The sequence below is a fragment of the Anoplopoma fimbria genome, chromosome 15, assembly GCF_027596085.1.
Source record: "Anoplopoma fimbria isolate UVic2021 breed Golden Eagle Sablefish chromosome 15, Afim_UVic_2022, whole genome shotgun sequence".
Classification (NCBI taxonomy): domain Eukaryota; kingdom Metazoa; phylum Chordata; class Actinopteri; order Perciformes; family Anoplopomatidae; genus Anoplopoma; species Anoplopoma fimbria.
In genome coordinates this window covers 25,277,463-25,299,438 of record NC_072463.1, presented here as the reverse complement: position 1 = coordinate 25,299,438, position 21,976 = coordinate 25,277,463, and the positions used below count along the sequence as shown (strand labels likewise).

Below are 21,976 nucleotides of genomic sequence, written 5' to 3'. Positions count from 1 at the left end.
ACACTATGAGACAGGGTGAATGGGACTCTTTGTGCGGGTTGAGTCTCTTCGGTCCAGACCTCTGGTCTGTCTGCTGGCTCCTTAGACTCAGCTCAACATGCATATATGCAATCTCATGTGAGTCCAAACAGGGCTGACAATCATTGTGAACTTGGGTGAACCGTCACAATGCTCATAATCAAGAAAAACTAATTCTGCTGTCATGCTGATTTGAGTCACTGTGAAGCTAGCAGCAGATTATGTATCTATTTTCCATTTTTTATGAACAGCACTTGCTGATCACACTTAAATTTGCGTCGTTACATTTCAAGGGCGCGCTACGTTGATGCCTCTGGTAGAGATACATTTAGTTTTTTCAGTGGGCGACTGGTCACACTATTAAGTGGCGCGGAGAAACAGAGTTTCAACAGGAATGTGCAGAATCTGTTTACTGTCAGTCACACTTCCTGCGTCCTCCCTATCAGATCACATCCTACAGTTAGAGAGTATATTTCATGGCCAAGTTGTAAGGCGTTATTCTGTCCCTCGTGGGGAAGGGCTGGCCTCTTACCCCAGGTCTCCTGATAGGAATCACAAGGCTTTGCAGAGAGTCAGCAATGCAATCACGACCACAGCCTTCCCCTGTTTAGTCCAACTGCTTCTGCACACTCCACACTATTGTGGAGATGAAGAGAGGAGGGCTTCCTGTAGCTCACCATGGTCCAACTTTACTGAGTAATACCATTCCTTCACAATTACTCCAACCTTGTTGTTGATATTTTTGATAATCAGCTATGTAATTTTTCAAGCAAGAAATGGCCAAAATCCATGGAATCCCCACTTTTCTGACTTTGTATGGACATTATAAGTTCACAGAATAGTTGTTTACTTAATAATGATGAAAATAACCGCTAGTTGCAGCACCAAACCTTTAAAATCTTTTGAATAACTTGTTGGCAATTGACAACACTTGTGAAAAACACATTTATAATAACAAGTAGATCCTTCCGAATGGCTCAGAAAATTACAGCGCATAGTACATATACTGTACAGTGAGGTCCACACTGACCTCAGAGGCAAATGACATGGATGGTGACCAGTAAGGTCCTATAAGGAGAACATGACCAATTATTTCTACTTTAAGACTGACAATCCTTTTCCAAAACCTCAACCTCTATCCTTAAATGTACTGTTGAGAAAACCCCATGTCCCCTGTCTGTCTGCGCACTCATGTCAAGTGCCTGAAAGAATTGGTCACATTGTTTGAAAAAAAAAAGCATGTGACTAATCCTCAACTGTTGTCATGACTTAGAAAAGAGCCATTGGTGTTGCCCGTGATGCCGGTCCACCGAGTCCCTCTGGGCCCACCACATCTTGACGTACCTGCTGTATGAAATTATCCATCCTGTCAGCCTGGATAACACACCTAAAAAATGAAAAAAAACCCACTACTTTTATATCTGTGCTGCAGTTTATACATGCACGGCTGGGTCACGTTGACCAACGCCTTGCCTGGGTTTTCAATCTGTCATTCTGAGTTGGATGGCTATGAATGGGTGGATGGGAAAGACAGAACCTCACTAGTCACTTCAGGGTGATCTCCTTCTGCAAAGGGCTAAACTGAGTCATCCACTCTGAGGCTAACAGTTGGCAGCGCCCATGGAAATACCACAGATCTCCCTGTTCTTGGATTTTCACTACTTTTGTCTTTTCCTCAACTGTTTCCTCCTGTTCTTGTAGAGTTTTCAGAATCTTAAATCTGTCCACTTGATGTTGTTTGTTCCCTTTCCGCTTCTTCCCTCCACCTATTTCCTGTCTTTTTTTCTTCTCTCACTCTTTCTCTTTTCATCCTAGCCTCTGAGGTAATATACATCGGACCTGTCAAAGGTAAGCTTTCCTCTTCCTCTGTCCTTTACTCTTCAGCACTGCTTCCTCACCCTTCGCTTTTCCCTTCCTCCCTACCCTCTACCCCACCACAGCTGGAGTGTTGAGGTCACATGAGACGTGTAACCTTCGGGGACTAACAGCCGAGTCACCTGACTGCTCCTCCAGAGGAAGTCAACTGATTTGGGTTGTCACATGATTAAGGCTTTGCCGCTGATTAGAAAATTAGCTCAAAGCGCACTTTTTCTTACAGCTGCTCCAGGCGTGCTCACTGTGCCTGCTGACTGTTGATCACTTTTATTGCCCTTGAAAATGGTGATTACTGAGATGATCATGAGTAAATTATTATTTTGTGCTATACCTTTTTAAAGATGTCAGAAATCAGAACAGTGATGATGTTCATTGGTCCATAATCCTACATACATGCCACAGCCAATGGCCCACACACAAATGTGTATACAAATCAAATCCACTAAAGACACTTTCATTTATTGACAACCCTCTCATGGTTTACTTCTGGTCTTAACAGCCCATGGTGGTCCAACTCCATCAATCTAAACTCTATGAATCCCCAGTGTGGGAACATTAGGGAGTCAAGTCATGTCAACATTCTTTGTGCCTTCTCGCCTGCATTGGAGTCAGTAAACAGGATGGAGGAGGCCTAGTTGTGTTTTTAATGTGCTGCCAGCTTTCACCTTATACATGGTCTCCCTGGATATTTGGGATTCCTCAAGAGACCCTGTGGGAGATGGAAGTACTCTCCATGACCTGATGCACTCAGCATTTGGGAAAAACCTTGAAAGAAGCACCAAACAACACCCTCCCCCGCATGGGATGTGTGGCCATAGCCCGCACCCCGTTCTCATGACCTCAGCTCGCGAAGACAAACACAAACACACACGTGCACACTCACGTACACAAACCGAGCCCACTTCCTGATTTCTGAAGGGATTTAGTGGTTTTAGCCAGTGTTGCTTCTTGACCCAGGCCCCACAGAGGGAGAGATGGAATGAGGGATTCGGGGCCTAAAATACAACCATAAGGCCAGCCAACAGGAAATGCACACAGCTTTCCTTTTGGTGGTTTGATGATGTTTTCAGACAAAATGAAGACTTATTTAACCATAAACTAAAATACTTCCAATTATATAGCTGATTATTTTCCGATCTTAAACGTTTTTCTGATAATCAATACATCCACCCATATCTGTGCGTTCCCCCTCTCCTCTCTGTGGTGACTTGTGTAGTAGTTTGCTGTGTGCAGTGCATTCCTGCAGGTTTTTTGACTGTGATTAAGTGGGTGACCCTGATCATGCTCTGCGTCATCTGCATGCTGATCCACATCAATCCCACCATCAGCAGGAGGACATGGTTGAAGCCACTCATCTGCAAAGTGCGGGCTGGTAGTCACATGGTTTTGTTGTTGACCGCTAGCTGGCCTGGCTAGGCTGCAAGTGTGTGTGCGTGTGCTTTTTTTGAAATGTGTTCAATCCCTTTTCCCCTGATGCTGTTTTAGTTGAGCAAACAGTATTTGTGAATATGCACTCCACTGCTTTGAGATACAAGTATTTATTAGATTTGTTTGTAAAGTGTCAGTGTGAGACAACTGCTAAATATATAAAAATAAGTATGTTGAATTGTTTGTTAAATGTATATGATATTTCTTGGGGGGACCTCAGTGCATTATGTGAGGGACTAACTGATGACTCTGTGTTTTCAGGGAGCATCTACTCCAGTCCAGGCTTGTACAGTAAGACCATGACCCCCACCTATGACTCCAGAGACGGCAGCCCCCTGTCGCCCACCACTGCCTGGTTTGGGGACAGCCCCCTCTCTGAGGGCAATCCCAGCATCCTCGCTGTCAGCCAGCCAATCTCCTCTCCAGACATCTTGGTCAAACTCTACAAGCCCCAGTCCCTGTTGGACAAAGCCAAAATCAACCAGGGGTGAGATGACTTTGCTTAATGGTTAAGAGGTTTAGTAAACGTATGGCTGTGTAGTTGATCAAAATAGTTGCAAAAGGCTGCCGTGGGTTTGTGTCCTAAAACATTGTGTTCCCTGTCTGTACAGGTGGTTGGACTCCTCCAGGTCTCTGATGGAGCAGGATGTAAAGGAGAATGAGGTGCTGCTACTGAGGTTTAAATACCACAGTTTCTTTGACCTCAACCCTAAGGTACGTCCCATAGACAGTGCTGTACAATTTCCCCTTGCTAACCTTGAGTCATTCACGACATTTGTTGAGGTCATGATGTGCCAGAAAGCGTCTCATCAGTTCAGAAAAAGCGAGATGGCACCAGCATGGTGTTACTGGGATGCTCACCAAGTGTCCTGAGTTAGCACAACCAGCATAGTGTTTGTATTTTTTATATTTTTATGAATTCTAGCCTGTAAAATATATACAATTTTTATAAAAACATTCTGAAAACCTAATGTGGGAGCTTAACGATTTTACACATCAAAGTCTTTTGTAAAAGGTTGGGTCATACTCCTGCACATGTGAAAAAGTTGTATAAAGCTTTTCATGGCTCCAGAGGGAGCTGCATGAAATCTGAGAAAAGAATCTGTGGATGTGGAGTTGGAAATAAGCTTACCAGACCTCCAGCCCACTCCTCATCTCTGCTTGCGACTATTGGCTGAGGCTATATTAGCCGCTAATAACATAACCAAACAAATCTTTTTCAAGACTTTTTGTTTTAACTTTTCACCGTTACTCTGCCAATGTTATATTAGTGTTTTGCTAAATTGGTGCTATGCTCCTCTAAGTATAGTATTTGAAAAGTCAGTGGACAACAGTCATGATACCTATAACAGCATACATTCTAACCAGTGCTTCACACAGATCTAGTTGTTTCCTGTGTGTATGAGAGAGTGAGAGAGTCTGTTTTTACTCACTGTTTGTTTGTACGCATGTTAACCTCTGTGTCAAACCTCTCCACAGTATGATGCCATCCGAGTGAACCAGCTCTATGAACAGTCCAAGTGGGCCATCCTGCTGGAGGAAATTGAGTGCACGGAGGAGGAAATGATGATGTTTGCTGCCCTGCAGGTAAAGAGACTGTGTGTGTGTGTGTTTGCGTGTGTGTCTGTGCCTGATCTCAATTTTCCTGTTTCAGCATTCATTTGTCAGGGTCTGAAATCTGAAGACATGCAGTCCTCTTTTCATGGGGAAATGGGATCATTGCCTTCTCAACCGCAAGCCAATGAATTGTGTGGGCTTCCAGCCCAAAGCTGAGACATATGGCTGCCAGTTCTGCTGCACGCATACTTAAACTTGGCTATTTCACATTAATACAGAATGAGTTAATGGGGTTTTCATCACACATTACACGGCTGTGGCACACGAGGTAGAGCGCTTGTCCTGTAATCACAAGGTTGGTGGTTCGAACCCCTCTTGAGTCAACATGCCGAGGTGTCCCTGAGCAAGACATCTAACCCCAAGTTGCTCTCCGGGCGCTTCTTAGCAGCCCACTGCTCCTCCGGGATGAGTCGAATGCAGAGAATTGTAATTTCCCCATTGTGGGACTAATAAAGGCTTAATTATTATTATTATTATTATTATTATTATTATTATTATTATTATTATTTGGCTTCTCAATATGCCTCAATGTCAATCAATTCCTTTTTTTTTTGGCTCATAGTTCATAAAAAAAGGGAGTCATTAGCCTTTTGAACAAAATAAATGACTATGACATTTTTTAAATAATTGATTACAATTAACTTGAAAGACATTAATGCATTTACCTCACTTAGTTAATTGGAGTGAAGTGTCAAATACCTGGAAACCTGGCCAAGTGAGTCATAATGACAAAGAACTAAGAACATGGTGTTTAATTGAAATTTTCTAATTTTCCTTAATGTTCTTGACTATATACGATAACCTGCTGAGGCTAGCATCATATTCTTCCAACATTAAATTATCTCCCTAATACCGAAGGATTTCAGTTTGTATATTGCGCCAAGGCCGTTAACTGTTTTTTGTGACCGAGTCATTTCTGCAAACCTTGAGGAAACTTGCTGCATCCGCTCATACAGAGCTGATCTGGACTTTAGAGTCAAGTTTAATGGAGGATCCAGAGCAGCAGAAATGGGGAGCAATGGAAGTGATATACAGATGTTAGCCCCTTTAGCCCCTTTAGCCCCCTGTAGTCTAGGGGTGGTGCTCCTGCTATTTCAGACCCTCATAAACTGTGGGTGCCAAGACCTGAGGACGCCACCCTGTCCTCACCCCGGGGTAATTATAGAGCATCTTGGGCCAAAGGACCTAGGGCCTCGGTCCAGACCACCCACCCCCCCCTAGCAGTACACTATCTTATAGACCTGCTCTCATTCCTCTAGGAGCCCCCTTAACACTCTGAGGTGTTAGGTGTGTTTCATCAGACCAGTTATAATTACACTTAACTGGTTTCTTGTTACTCTTCCTGACAGAGATGCTAATCCGAGTTGGGTGTTTAGACTGGCGGCTACTCTGTTGCTACCTGTCTGTTAGCACGTTTGCCGGCTACTACTATGTTTCAGCCGGGTAGTATGAGCTCAGGGCTTTTGGCTAATGTGTCACTGCTGAGAGAGGATACACATGGTCTAAATACAGAGCGGTGATTGTCCACATCCAGTAAGTTGCTGGCTGGTGTTAGCATGCTGTCACCTGGACGTTTTTCTCTGGCAGTACATAGAAATGAGGTAATCAGGAGTCATGAACAGTAACTGAGCTCAGAGTCACCGACTTAGGTGACAGGTTGTGCTTTGAACATCGGCAGATAAACACGTACATTCAGTCACTTGTTTTTCTCAAAGACTTTTAAAGTAGAAGAGGCCGATGACTGGAGTGTCATGGCGAGCCCTTTGTCCCACATTCTGAAACCTTAGCAGGCTACAGCCTTCACAGCTGTTCATTCATATATTGTTGGGGGTTTGGTGATGGGTTGACATTATAAATACCATTTGTCAACAAGTTGTATTTAGTGTCTGTGACTCACACGAAGAGGGGAAACACGGTTGGGTTTTCCATTCATCCGGATGAATTTGTGTTCCCAGTGTTCCGTTACTCTTATTGGCCAAATCTCACATATGTTCCCAGAAATATAAATTTCATATCCTGTTGCAATTCAGAGACATGTTGAGAACACATTGCTCAAACCATTCCCCTTATTTCTCTCAGGGAATCATCACCACCAACCACTTCATCTTCTCCTCATCCTGAAAATAGTCTCCTCATCTTCATCTCCTTCAAAGTTAGGCTCCTTGATTCATTGCTGATCAACTCAATGGTGCATACTGGCAGCACTTGCTAACATAAATGCCAACACATCTTAAAGTATTTATGTGGCTATTATCACAGTCCAAATAACTTTTTATAAGATGAAGTTGGAGGGTTTGTGCACCGGTAGCACACACAGCAGGAAACTTTATAGAAATCAGCAAAAGTGTTGACGAAGGTGTTGGAGTTGGAGATCGACTTTTCGAGAAATTGTCAGCTGTTCCCTCTTCCATTACCTTGTTAAGTGTTTTTTTCACCAGAAAGACGTCAGTGAATCTGGTGGATATAAACATTTTGTGATTGGAAGATTGTAGGTTTTAACTGTGCTGTGAAGGCAAGAAACCTTGTCCACAGCACCACAGACTTAGCTGGTCTCTGTTCTCCAGAGCCACTTGTGACGTGCAAACTGAAGGTGTTTGTCTAAAAGAAGGATGTTAAGAAAATAATTCTGAAATTTCTATGAGCGCAACTAGTTCATACACATGGCTGAGACAATTTGTTTGAGGACTTCTAGATTGTCAAAAGGTTTGGAGTTTGACTTAAAACTAGAAAAATTCAGATATTAAAGGTCTGAAATTATCAAGGTATGTCAATATAGAAATTTTGTGAAAAAAAGAAACTGGTTAAACACAGGCTCATTTTTATATAGTATTTTTGCACTTTATTTGCTAACTGAGGTAATCTCTTTTTTTTTTCTCAGTACCACATCAACAAGCTGTCAATCATGTCTTCAGACAACCACATGAATAACAGTGAGAAAGAGGTGGATGAGGTGGATGCAGCCCTGTCAGACCTGGAAATCACTTTGGAGGGAGGGAAGACGTCCAACACACTGGTACGACAACACTACTGCATCTCCACATCCACCACAGGAAATACCTTTTAGTCGTGCAGTACATGTTCTGGGTTCCAAACTCATGTGAATTTTATTTTCCCCATGCAGCAGCTTGGCAGTGTGTCTGGTCCTTCATTTCTCGACTGTATTCTTAACAATTGTCCTTTCATCAGCTGTGTTAAACAGGAACTGAAACCTACATAGACACTGTACAATGACACAGGGGAGTGGAACACAATGCATTTCAATGAAAGTGCTATATTTCACACAGTTCTTTATAAGGCTTTCATCAGACAAGAACCTGGGGTGTGAGATATTTGACACTAAAAACAAACCCAACAAAGGCTGCATTTTACATGGATACGTAATAAATATATGTGTCCATTATTTAAGCTGCCACGCCTCAAGAACTTGCTAAATTTATACAGCTTATCAGAGGAAACTGCGCTTTGAGATGTTGCATAAGAAGTGTTGTTTTTTAGCAAACTCTACAGAGCATTAAAACTGTACAAAGTTGAGACTGAGGTCCTTGTTTTGTTCAACCCTGTTCTTCTATTGCTTTTTATTAAAATTGTAGAGTTTTATACTAACAATGGGTTTTTCACTTCCTCCTAGGGTGACATCACATCTATTCCTGAGCTAGCGGACTATGTCAAAGTCTTTAAGTAAGTCCACATTAAGAGCGACCTGATCCCGCAAGACCACAAATGCACGTCCAGTTATAAAAAAAGAGCAATTGTGAATGAATGTGTACAAAGATTGCATTTGTCTAAAAGATGTTGGGTTACTCAGAAAATCAGGAAATAACATGTTCTAGTTATATGAGAGAGCTGTTGCAGGGTTTCCATAGTGTGCTAGGCTGCATTGTTTGCCAAAGGACATTTACAGGCAGAGCTTTCAGTTTAGCTTTTCAAAATGATTACAGTTGGCACAAGCATATTTTTACCCATATTATTTTTTGTGCCTATATTATTTTTTGGCAAAACTGTCCTAATAGTGCTTTAAGCCTCTGCTGACTGGCAGGTGGCCCCTGGGGTGATTGTCTCATTAAATGTATAAACCATAGGGGGGGATATCAAGAGGCATTTCCTCTTTTGTCTCATTAAATGTATAAACCATAGGGGGGGATATCAAGAGGCATTTCCTCTTTAATGGTTTTCCATTAATGTTCACATCCAATGCTGACTCTGCACTTAAGAAGCTCTTTTTCTCCTCTCTCTTTTATACTCACTTATGATCCCCCTCTGTCTTCTATGTATTTTCCAGACCCAAGAAACTGACATTGAAGGGCTATAAGCAGTATTGGTGCACATTCAAGGATATAACAATTTCCTGTTACAAGAGTAAAGAGGAGGCCCATGGGACACCTGCTCTACAAATGAATCTAAGAGGTGCAAACACACAAAAAAAAAAAGAAAAATGTCATGACCATGCAAGAATGCAATGCTTATTTTCTCTGTCTAAAGAATGGGTGTGAACTTTGAACTCTTCTTCCGCTCCGCATTTTCTCCTCCATGTGCAGGTTGTGAGGTAACTCCAGATGTTAACATCTCGGGTCAGAAATTCAACATCAAGTTGCTAATCCCAGTGGCTGATGGCATGAACGAGATCTGGCTTCGGTGTGACATGGTAAGACTGAAAGTTAGTGCACCGTTTGTGTTTATTTCTTGTCCTTTTTTTAGCAGGTTTTTGATTATCACCGTTTAACTCTCCTCTCCAGGAGAAACAGTACGCCCACTGGATGGCTGCGTGTCGCCTGGCCTCCAAAGGGAAGACCATGGCCGACAGCTCTTACAACCTGGAGGTCCAGAACATTCTGTCCTTCCTCAAGATGCAACACATGAACCCTGACCCTCAGTTCATCGAGCCAATCACCACCGATATCAACCCAGAGTGCCTGGTGTCCCCGCGCTATCTGAAGAAGTACAAAAACAAGCAGGTAAGCCATGCAGGCTGTGTTTTCAGATATACAACCTCTGAATGCACCGTAGGCTGTACACGTGGACGGTTAAGGGCGTAGCTTCAAGAAAGACAGACATAAGGAAGGCCACTATTTGCTACAATGTGTACTTTGTGTGAGGATGTTTACTTGTTTGATGAGTCGGTTGTCGGGTTAGATGTAGCAGCATCTGATGCTTCCCAGATGGGCGCCTCCTGGCATCAGGCTTGCCTTGCGTTGGAATGTAGCCTCCCTCTCCTCCCCCTCCTTTACTCTCCTCCTCCCTCCTCCTCCTCCCTCCTTTCCTCCTCCCCACCCCCCTCTGTCCGAGGGGAAACCAGGACAGCAGACTTCCAAACCACTCAACATGCTTACAGTAGAGTTGCTCATGTCAGACCGTCTCTGCTCTCTGCCTTTGTGCTTGTAGACAAAAGGGTGGAGGTCTTAGCCGCTGGACGTGTTGGGGCTCAGTTAATCTGGTGATAAAACATGGTCACTTCTGAGTGATGGTAGCACGCAACCAGCAAACATCTTTATAACCATGTGTGGAATTTAAGCACTAAGAAGCAATTAAGTTTCTTGTAAACGGTAGGAAAATTCTACAATGTGCTCAGCAGTCTTGCATGTAAACAACAGGCGTGTGTGTGTGTGTGTGCGTGTGTGTGTGTGTGTGTGTGTGTGTGTGTGTGTGTGTGTGTGTGTGTGTGTGTGTGTGTGTGTGTGTGTGTGTGTGTGTGTGTGTGTGTGTACACATTGGAGCAGCTGAGTACACGGCTGCCATAGCTGTGTTAGTTGGGGATGGGTGAGGGATGCAGGGAGTGGGGGAGGTGGAGGGGGTGCCTCTCCATAGATTACTCACTCAGTCTGTTTTTGTTTAAGTTGTCATAGAAAAAGTGCAATGTTGCTGGGTGTTGGAAGGATGATGGGAGGGCGTTGGTACAATAAGTAATGACTCAGAAATGGTCTGGGTCTGAAATATACTGGATGTCTAGAGAGAGAGGAAGACAGAAAGATGGATGCATTTCCTGTAAATGGGTGACAGCATAGCTTGTTGAGTATGTCGCAGTGGGCCACAATACAAACCAGACTTGTTCATCGTACCTTTGATACTGAACTCAATCTTGATCCATTCACATGGGACTGCTGTCACAGGTTAATCAACTCAAGTCTACAACTTTAGTTCCACATACAGTGCTGCTAAAAATAAGAATTAATACAAGTACCAAATCAAGTTTCAGTTCTATCTTTCTCTGTATGTTACTTTTTTAGTAGTGAGGAAGTCCCTTAAATGTAGTTGGGGTCAATGACACGAAAGTAGGCCACCATCACCAGACCTAAGGAGTGACCAGACCATGTTCACGTGAAGAAAGGGTCATGAAGCAGGGTCAAATGATGCTCATGGACCGAGCTGAAACACAATACTGAGATTCCCCAAACATACTGAAAAAGGGCTGTACTGTGATATTTAAGCAGCTCATCATTTGAATCAATATGAAACAATATGAGCTGTTAAAATGTCACTGTCCACCGACCCATTATGGACAGGCATTGTTGATTTTTAGGCGTTGGACAGAAAACTCTTGTATCATATTTCGTTGTTTTTTTATTAGAGAAATGCTCTGTTGCATAACGCATTGCCTGGAATAGAGGCTAGCCTGAACAGTGGGCAGGACTTGGACATGTTAGGGGGTATTAGCTCAGCAGGGTGTGTGTCCATCTGGGGCCGTGGTTCTTTCTGGTCCGGCTCCAGTCTCACTCATGAGCTCAGTCCGATAGGGTTTATCCCCAGGCACACAACATGAAAGAGCAGTGGCACATGTACAGTATGTGTATGTAGCCAAGTCACTCACACGCATGTAGCCCTCCTGTAGTGGGCGTGGGGGGGCCTCAGGAAATGAGCCGTGCCTGGGAATGCTGCGCGGGAAAACTGTCTGGGAAAAGCCCGTTTGCTCTCAGTCAGCTGTGACCCCTCCCCATCTCTCTTAAACTGGACTTCCTGTTGAGAGACTGGTCAGAGGAGACTTCCGCGCTGCAGCTCCCGGCGGATACACACAAAGGAATTTTTAGATTACTTTGACCGGTGTGCTCTCGATAAATTTACACAAGAGAAAACAAGCGTTAAAGACACAACAATAAACTCCTGGAGTATGGAGACATGGCACTCCTACAGCTCGGTGCTTCCAAAGTCTGCTGCTTGATGCATACCGCCCTCCTGTGGATGAAAGGGGTATCTGTGTGATTTATCTGCCCATTGCAGAGTACAGTATGTGCAGTTCCAGTCCCCTCTTACCTAATGTGAACCAGCACAGATGTTGCGTAATCCTTCTTTTTTCTCTTAAAATAAATGACACAGGGTCTGACTGTTGCTGTGCTCTCCTCCCTGTTGTTGCTGAATACTGCATGATCTCCAGACTCCCCCCCTCCCCACTTTTTTTTTCTTTTATTACAATTGTGGCCTCCCACTTTATTGTTTTTTTGATCTTTCCTACCTCGACATTGATCTTACTTGCTTGTTCTCTTTGTCCAATCTTTCTTTCTTTTCTCTCCTCTTGTATGCATCTCCTTTTATTCCCCTGCGCCTTTCTCCCATCCCCTCCTCCCGTCTTCAGCCAGGCTCTATCAGGGACTTGGTAAGTTGAGTTGTGTGTCCACTGGGTGCCTCTTAAGCCTTAAATGCATTGGATGTGCATGTGTGTATAAACTCTGAACACGTTTTGTGTCCGGGTTGCCTCACCTAACCAAACGTAGCTCAGCTGTATAACATGTCCTAGTGGTAGTCACAGTAGAATAGAGAGAATCCTTCCTGTTGGTTTACTTGTTTGTTTGTGTGTTTACTTGTCACTAGCTCTAATGTTTTTGTTTTTTTACATCTTGCCATAATAAAAGCATATGACACAAAGTGCTATTGATACAACGTTGAGATATCTGTATTTTTTATACTTTTCTTTACATTAGCAGTAGGGACAAAGAGAAATGGTACAAAAAAAACACCATATTCAGTCAAATAAATGGACCATGCTGTTGTTGTTGCATGTTTGAGCCCATTTAACAGCAGTTCCATATACCTAACATTAAAGTGGAACATTTATCATTGAATTTCACACATTTTTAGATTAAGGAAAGCTTTAATGTGTTTGTGAGTTATGGGCTTTTCTATACCGTCTATAAAAATACCGGAGCAGGCTGAAGGCAAGTGAAGTAATCCATCACAGTAAAGCTCATTTATTTAGTAGTTATTTAATTGTAATGCAGTTGAATCAAAGAGTGTTGCTTCTGAACACCAACAAAAGTATCAACCTCATCAATTCATTCCTGACACCTGGGTTTGCATTTTTTTTTCTTTCCATCTTTAAATTATTCCAATGAAGCTCAAGTATGCGATGCTAATCAGTAGCTGACTTTAACATGTGGGAGGATGGCAAAACATTCCCAGTGATGGATTACTGCATGCTCTTCCATTCATTGATCAAATGTTTAGCTGCAGCCTTACAGAAAAAGGATTTAGGGGCAGGAGGAGAATACACACATGCATGCACACTCACACACTCGCACAATAACCTTAGCGTGGCTCCTCAGTGGGCTCATAGGTTAATATTTGTTTGTCTGTCCATTTTGTAGCAGTGTGAAGTAGAGTTTTACTGTGACGGCCCTCTGCTTATTGGCTGACACTGTGTGTGCTGATGGCTTTATGGAATCAGCCACAGCTTGTTTATGCACTGAGTTTGTGTGTGTGTGTGTGTGTGTGTGTGTGTGTGGTTGTGTGTGTGCGTGGATTTAGGTGCATCAGTAGGTTGAAGTGTGGTGATGGGATGCATTTGTTTACACTGGGGAGTGTGTTGGTGTTTGTCTAACACTCAAATAGTGGGAGCAAACTGAAATGTCATGTGTGTAATGTTGGTGATTGTGTTTTTGCCAGATTTCAGCCCGGATCCTTGAAGCCCACCAGAATGTGGCCCAGATGAGTCTCATCGAGGCCAAGATGCGCTTCATCCAGGCGTGGCAGTCCCTGCCGGAGTTTGGAATGACCCACTTCCTTGCCAAGTAAGCTGATGTGTCTTTACACTTACAACACCAACTCCCTCAGTTGTATGTGGTGACTCATATTTCCATTTGATCTGCACAGTTTCATTTCACAATGGACTCTGTTCTTCTTCTTCTTCTCTGCAGGTTTCAGGGTGGAAAGCGGGAAGAACTGATCGGCATCACTTATAACCGTTTGATCCGGATGGATGCGAGCACCGGAGATGCCATCAAGACCTGGCGCTTCAGCAACATGAAACAGTGGAATGTCAACTGGGAGATCAAGATGGTAGGGAACACATAGAATATGATTATTTTAATTAAATAGGTTTTCCTTCAATATTTAAATGTATTTGCTGCCTTTTGTCCCTCAAAGTGTTCTTTTTGAATGTTGCTTAGAGCTGAAACAATTAGTGGATTTAAGGGGAACTCCATTGATTTTGCAAATTCAAAGTTTCCCTACAGGTCTTGGGGAGTACTACTGTTTTGTGTGTAAAAAAGGTTGTCTAAAATCTTTTGTGGGTCTTCAGCAAGCTCCACAAAATCTGTTAAAATTGCCCCATGTGATGTCACTCAACTCATTGTCAGTTGGGGTTGAAGATTTCAATTTAAAAAGGAAAGATATCTGGGGTATGGAGTTACAAAGAAGTAAAATGATCAGACAACTCTAGCGTGCTACTAATCTCTACTTGAGGCTAGCATACTAAATAAGGCATCCAAATCTCAAACCGTACTGTTGACCAAGCTGTATTGTGGGTAATGTACAGTACCAGTCAAAAGTTTGGACACACCTTCTCATTCAATGGTTTTTCTTTATTTTTATTCTTTATTTTTTCTACATTGTAGATTAATATTGAAGACATCCAAACTATGAAGGAACACATATGGAATTATGTGGTAAACAAACAAATGCTCAACAAACCAGAATATGTTTTATATTTTAGATTCTTCACAGTAGTTGAATGAGAAGGTGTGTCCAGACTTTTGACTGGTACTGTAGGTGCCAGCTTTTGACAAGGAAGAATAAAAAAAGACCATACCTCAAGTTCTGCTGCATTGATTTTGATGCTCTGTCCACCATGAACCCAAAAATGTTAGAGGAGTGCTATCCTAAATCTGAGAACTCTTGGAGTAGTCTTTTAAGAATTGGGAGAATTATCAGAACAATTGTTTTGTTTTTCAAGCAAAATGAAAAATTTGTGCTGATTCCAGCTTCTCAGATGTAAATATGTGCTTTTCTCCTTAGATGATACACTGAATATCTTTTGGTTTTGCACTGTTGGGGGAAACAAACAAGACATATATAAATAAATATAAATCCATTCTGCCAGTTTTCATTGACTCATGACTGATTCGCTCTGTGTGCTCAGGTGACGGTGGAATTCGCAGACGAGCCCAGTCTGTCCTTCATCTGCGCCGAGGTGGACTGTAAGGTGGTCCACGAGTTCATCGGCGGATACATCTTCCTGTCCACACGTGCCAAGGACCAGAACGAGTCTCTAGACGAGGAGATGTTCTATAAGCTGACCAGCGGCTGGGTCTGAGTGGCCCCAAACCACCAGGGGCCAAAGATTGTAGGTCAGGAGCCAGGAGGCGAGAGGCTGGGGGAGAGAAACCACCGCGTCTGGGGTTTATTCTGTTCTACTATTTCTCAGCCTGGTTAACTGTTTGGAGCTGTGCCGAAAAGTCCAGAGCAGCGCTATAGTAACAATGGCTGACACCATTTGAATTGTTATAGTTGTTGTTGTTGTTTTTTTTTGTTTTTTTTGCATTAACGCTGACAAGGTCTTTGTTACAAAACTAATATTCTGGTGAATGCAGTTAAGATGAACTTTTTGAACTAAACTCCTGCGGTCGAGCAGAAGCCTTACACAAACCTAAACCAGAGAAAGTCCCTCTGTTCTCCTTCGTCCACCAGCCTCCTCTCCTCCTCTCCACCAACTAACGTCCATGACAACCCTTTAAGAACCAATCAAACACCAGATTAAATCCCAAAGAATCTTTTTTTTTTTTTACCCCTCTTTGCTCTTTCTCTCACTACTTTTTTTTCTTTCTTCTAGAACGGGACTTCTGGTCTTTAAACATCACAGTGCCACAGATTTACAATTATAATGAATTATTTATCCTAAAATACGGACTCCATCAAAGAGTCCGATCAAATGCCATCTGTGAACAGCAGAGGCCACTGATGGCAGCACTACATGTCCATCCTGTCCACGCTATGAAGGGTTAATCTCTTTAAAGTCACGTGTAAGCACTTCTACAGTACACAGTCCTGTTAATGAATAAGCTGTCGTTACATTTCCTTTTGCTTTTCCAGAGTGATTGTCTCCTCTGTGTCGAGGTTTCTCTTGTGAATTCTCATTGTTTTAGCTGACAGGTGTGACATTGAGAGTCGTGAGTTTTTTGTTTTGTATTTAATAGGCTGCATTTAGTGAGCGTGTCCAGAAGAACACTACAGTTCAGGGCACTGGGATGAGCGTCCTGTGGGTTTGAAAATCTTTTCCAACTGATTTAAAAAAAACAAGCAAAAAGGCATCTTAATAAGTCATAAGCTCTAGTGTTCAGTTTATCTAATGTTTCTTGACAACACGTTTTTAATAAAAACTATTGTGGTTGGTATGTTGAGCTAAACTAGATGACTAATGTCCATGTGTATTTAATATATATCTCCCATCCTTGTTTTTAAAAATATTTGAAGACTACTACTGAAGCTATATGACTTTTTAAGATGTCCATTATTTCCTATCTTTGAGGAAAATGCATTCACTTTTTGCAAAAAAACAAAACCGCTATAAGTAAATCAAATCTCAACAGCATGTTAGAAATGTCCTCCAAAGATTTGAACGCCTGACTTCTCATTGCTCAGTGCATGTACACTACGCAACAGGAAGAATCATTACTCCGTTATATCTTTTAACTTTATTGCCATTCTGTCTCTCACACCATATAGTATTATTATTATTATTATTATTATTATTATTATTAATCTTTATCATTACACACCAGCAAAAGGTCACCAAGTTTGAAGAATGAATATGCAACAGGTTTTTTTGTCCTTCTGTCCTCAGTATGAAGGATCAGTCAATGAAGTATTATTTTTTTGTAACTAATGTAAAAACACAAACATTTTATAGAATTGTACAGTTTTTTTTCTGCTTGTTTGGGGGGGGTCGGACGTTTTTCCTTTCAGAAAAGAGGGGAGAAGCCATCCGTCAACATGTGTAATATTCAGAATGGTGCCTGCTTATGTTGTGTCTTTACTGAGTTTTCAGATGAATTTAAATATGAATATATATGAAGGTAACACTAGTCTCAAACTCCAGGTTTGATAAAAATATTTGTCGAGTACATATTATAATTGTTTTTTAAAGATACAAATACATATGCCTTTTCAATGTGCTCTTTGTTCTTGCATTACCGCTTTATTTTATTGATTTTCTGATTTCTCTTCTGTCCATTCATGGCCTTGAGTTGTGTTTTTAGCTCATTCTTTAGACCGACCGTTATACTTCATTTTTGCTGCAAATTTGATTCGCATAGCGCCTTTTTAATATACTTCACTTATTCGTCACAACTGAAGTGTGCCATTTAATAATGCCCATATGAAGGAGACCCACATTGTCTAGACCCTGGAGTTTGAGACGAATCAGCATAAGTGAACAGAAAACTAAGCCTAGTCTGTTTTTAATTTCTCTGATGTTGTTTTTGTTTGCCTCCAGTGTCGGGAGCAGCGGTGCATGTCCTGCTGCTCTGTTTTCTGACTGTAAAAAAATGCATTTATTTTAAAAAATAAAGTAATTTTTATTTAAAAACTGTATCTGCGTCTCATTTTCCCAAATGAAGAATGTTTTTAATGGATAAGGTGTGAACCTATAGTTTACTTATTGTCAACAATGCGTCAGTGCTAGTGTTGTCACGTCCCAGCCATTTCTGTGGCATTCATTCCCAAGCCTTTTCATTCCTGCTAAATACCTACATCTTCAATAGTGGGTTACTAATTTACATTAAAGTTGAATTATTTCTTTAAAGGCTCAATTTCCACAAACTACTTCGCTCTGAGATTTTCAGCAAATGTTACTCAAACAGGAGAAAAATGTGCCTTTGTAATGAAGGAATTTGTCGTCCAGAACGAGGCTGTGGTTCTTTTTAAACACGTTGTGGACATCGATGGAGGTCTATGGAACAAACCAAAAAGGTGATCAGGTTTTGGTTACACAGGTTATAGTTGTTCGAGGATGAATTTATTGTTGGTGCTCCTTTTGTGTCAGTTATTGCCAGCCTTATCCTTTTAAGGTTCTCAGTCATCCAGCTGTATTCTAGAGAGGTGAATTCAATGTGACTCACTGTTTTAGTTTTGAAGGCCTCTTTAGTATGGTGAGAATGATTACCAATTGGAAAAATGCTTTGCTCATGTCTCCTTAGGGGCCCCAAATATTTGTGCTCATTCGAGCTCCTGAGATGCATCATAAGATCCACACACCAAAAACTCAATGCTGACATCACTGAATGTAATACTAATACTACAAAAAGTGTAAAAAACAATCTTAAAATCATACCTTGTTGTCCTACAGATGAAGGTTTTAAAGCAGAGTAAGATCAACAGGGTTAGAGATAAAATTATAAAATACAGTAATAGAATAATAGAAAAATTACACCTAAAGGAAATAAATTAATGTTATTTTCTTGAGTTTATCAACTTTGTTACCATTTCCTGCACTCATACTACATGAGCACTGGTTATGTTTCTCCACTAGAGGGCAGTGCCCAACCACCTGGATTCCCTTCTTCTCTGTTCATTCCACATTTCTCAAAAGCTTTCTTTGCCCAGATCTGACATGTTTACCTGGCATCCCAGCAGAAAAACCAAGTGCCAGATTGAGGAAGAGATTAGATCAGAGAACGCCTGCAGACAGTCTGTCTATTTGCATGCTCTGGACACAGCGCACGTCCTCCTGTCACCTGCCGAGCAGCTGGGAGACCGAGGTGTTAGTGGCCATGATGGCTGGGGAGCTGCTTAGACCACCTGATGTCCACAGTAGAACAATATAGAAAAGCAGGAAGGTCTGATGATGACTCTGAGCTCAGTCAAGGTCTTTAAGTTACATATCATCAAACACTGTTTCCTTATTTATTTATTTCACTGCAATAAAAAAAACTACATTAGGATAACAAATTCAAGTCTGGTGCGATAAAAAACCTGCACACTCCAGCATGGATGGCACATTCTTTTAATCTGAAAATGTACATCTTTCCTGTAATCGTGCATATTTCATCTAATAATTACATTTTACAGTAGACTTTTGCAATCAACCCTGAATCACAAATAGCTGACACTGCATTTCCACACCCCTGTGAGCTTGCATCTACCCTCCAGTAATTTATGAGATCAGATGAGGTGTGCAGCATCGCGGTGGGAACAGTGAATCCAATTCGAAAAGAATCATCCTGTTCTCATGGAAACACGGGTCTGAATCCAAAACTTAAACTGTTCAAAGTTTCGACCGCAGTAACATCCAAGAAAGCTTTTGAGGCACACAGAGGATCAAGATTCATCCGTGGATGGGAAGTTTAAACATGGAAGGGTACCCTATATGCCTCTGATGTTCCCTTTAAAGCCCACACCCAAGTGGGATCTGGCCCGTTGTGTTCAGGGTGTGCATGGGAGGTAAAGACGTTTCCACGGTGACTCCCCCCTAGTAACATGGAATTCCTCAGAACCCCTTGAGAGGACGGGGTGGATGACGAGGAGACTTGAGAATAACATTTATAGATTGCGCTGCTCTCAAACAATTCAATAGCAGGAAGTGAAAACATAAAAGAAGTAACACAACACAGGGAGAAACGTTGCACCTGTTCATTCAACACAGCAGCTTAGTTCAGTTTCAAGGAGGAACAGCTCTGTTTTCCTCATTCCTGAAGTTCACAGCTGGTTAAAGTCATTGTTAATGTCATGGGGATCTCTCTCTGACGTTCACCCCATTGCCTGTAGTGAATGCAATGCTATATGTCAGCCATGACAGCAGATGTACTAATCTGCTGGTTTCAGATAAGCCTTGAAATTTCCTTTAAGGAAATCCTCTTTTCTCCCCTTTAGACCAGTGTGTTGAGCAGGTCTAGATACATTTTCTTAATTACTATTTTTTCTAACTGCTGTCAACAACTGAGGTAATGGTCAAATAATGTTTTATGGTGGCTGGAGGTTAAAATACTTGATGGCACCAAAATACATTGGTGCCATCAGCAGGCCGATGATGTCACTTATCCAGTGAAATAGCTCATCACGTTTGCTCCACATTTTGTTCAATTTCATGGTCCCTAGATGATAACTCCTGATGATTTTGATGAACCTTTGACTTTTCCTCTTCCCCTCCTTTTTAATGCCATTTCTCTTTAAAACTTTTTCGTCATATATATACATTTTTAAACGATGCCATAACTTAACTTGGCGAAGTGAAAGCTATATTTCAGCATGATTAAGTGCCTTTGAAATTTTTGTTTTGTAAATCAATAAAATATGTCATTAAGTTTAATCACTAAGTAGTGTTTCCAGTATCTGTGTGCTGCATTAAGTCCCTTATGTGATTTTTTGCAAGCCAAACCATTTTGGAAGCCTAAACAGCACAGCAACACTATTTTTCCTCTTTGCTGGGGAATTTAATAGAATAATGAAAAAATGCAAAAGTGTGTAAACAATATTTTTCCCGTCATTTTCCCTTTTTTTCAGAACTTTCAAAATACCATGCAACATCACTACACACAGTTTATGGGCTTTATGGGTTTATACGCTTAACCTCTTTCACGGATTCATTTATTAAAGCATACAATAATCCACCCTAAATATGTTTTTCCCATTATCCCAGACAGTTCAGTCTAGATATGTTTCCATGGAAAAGGCCCAGTCTGGGCTAAACACTGAAAAGTGCCAAAACTTTTATCTTGATGACATCAATTACACTCTGGAGCTTCTAAACTGATTCTCTAGAAAACATATTATCTAGTCAAAGCTCTTTTTGGTTCTAAGGCTAAAACATCAAATCTATAAACACACAAAACCCTGTTCTTTTTGACGCCAATTAATCCATGAGACGTTTTCCCTGATTGCTACTAGCGAATTCTGGCTGTTGACGGCAGGCCTTTCAAATACCTTTGGGGGTTATTCTATTTTAGAGAGGTTTTATGGAAAGACATATTGGTTGCAAAAGAGGTTATCCATCGTCTGTTCTTGTCTTAATAGACACATGAAAACAGTCTTAACCACAAACAACATTTGACACCGCTACATCTCATCTGTTGGATGATTACTCAAAACCTTAGGTCATCCACCTTGTTAGTCTTGCCTTGAAATCCAGGACATCACGCACGCAGTTGCAGAAATTATAAGGATGTCATTAAAGTCTCAGCGCTGATCCGGAGGGTGTCCTCTCAGCTGATGATGTCATGTCACATGGTGTTCATAAAGAAGAGATGAGCCTGTTATGAGCCAAGGCACTTGAATCAACAATTTCTGCAGAACGTGAGAGTTTTACGGTCATGCATACATACAGTACACAAGAATACACAAAATTGTGTCAGCGACAAATAATAGCTAAAGCGACAGATGTTGTGTATTCCAGCTCACGTAACATTTCAAGTTGAGTCTTCTCTCGGGCTCCCATTTGCTGTGGGAGTGTTTTCTAAAGTAATCCACTTTTCCCCTCAGGGACCTTTTGACTTAAAGCACTGTTACACAAGATTGGTTAATTTGCATTGCCTTGCTCACTAAACCCTGTTTTGTAAATCTTGTTTTTCAGCTCAGTTAATGCAATTTATGGGGCCGCTGTTGTCAGGGGATACGTTTGGGACAGACATGTCGGCTTCCTTTTTTTTCCCTTTCTGTGGTTGTGAAAAAACCTGTTTTTACCTGGGCCAAGCCTGCTGACTTGTCTGACAAGGGAGAAACAGAGGTATGCTGGGAGATATTTTGTCAAAACTGCAAAAATCTATAAGAATCTTGCTTTTGAAAAAAGATTGAGAAAATAAGGGAGTAGAGGTCAAATGGGACAATAGGGTCAAATTTCTCTCAA

At 41.6% G+C, this 21,976-nt stretch overlaps 1 protein-coding gene across 1 annotated transcript in view; it reads left to right on the top strand.

Moving 5' to 3' along the window:
* fermt2 (FERM domain containing kindlin 2) overlaps positions 1–17,719 on the top strand; it is a 41,145-nt gene extending 23,426 nt beyond the window's left edge. The window contains exons 5-16 of the mRNA XM_054613929.1: positions 3,555–3,808; positions 3,933–4,035; positions 4,801–4,908; positions 7,817–7,951; positions 8,567–8,616; positions 9,218–9,342; positions 9,474–9,580; positions 9,672–9,890; positions 12,500–12,520; positions 13,807–13,931; positions 14,058–14,199; positions 15,281–17,719. Of these exons, the coding sequence (XP_054469904.1) occupies positions 3,555–3,808; positions 3,933–4,035; positions 4,801–4,908; positions 7,817–7,951; positions 8,567–8,616; positions 9,218–9,342; positions 9,474–9,580; positions 9,672–9,890; positions 12,500–12,520; positions 13,807–13,931; positions 14,058–14,199; positions 15,281–15,454 (1,563 nt within the window). The 3' untranslated portion in view covers positions 15,455–17,719. The remainder of the gene's footprint in view (positions 1–3,554; positions 3,809–3,932; positions 4,036–4,800; positions 4,909–7,816; positions 7,952–8,566; positions 8,617–9,217; positions 9,343–9,473; positions 9,581–9,671; positions 9,891–12,499; positions 12,521–13,806; positions 13,932–14,057; positions 14,200–15,280) is intronic.
* The last annotated feature ends 4,257 nt before the right edge of the window (positions 17,720–21,976 follow it).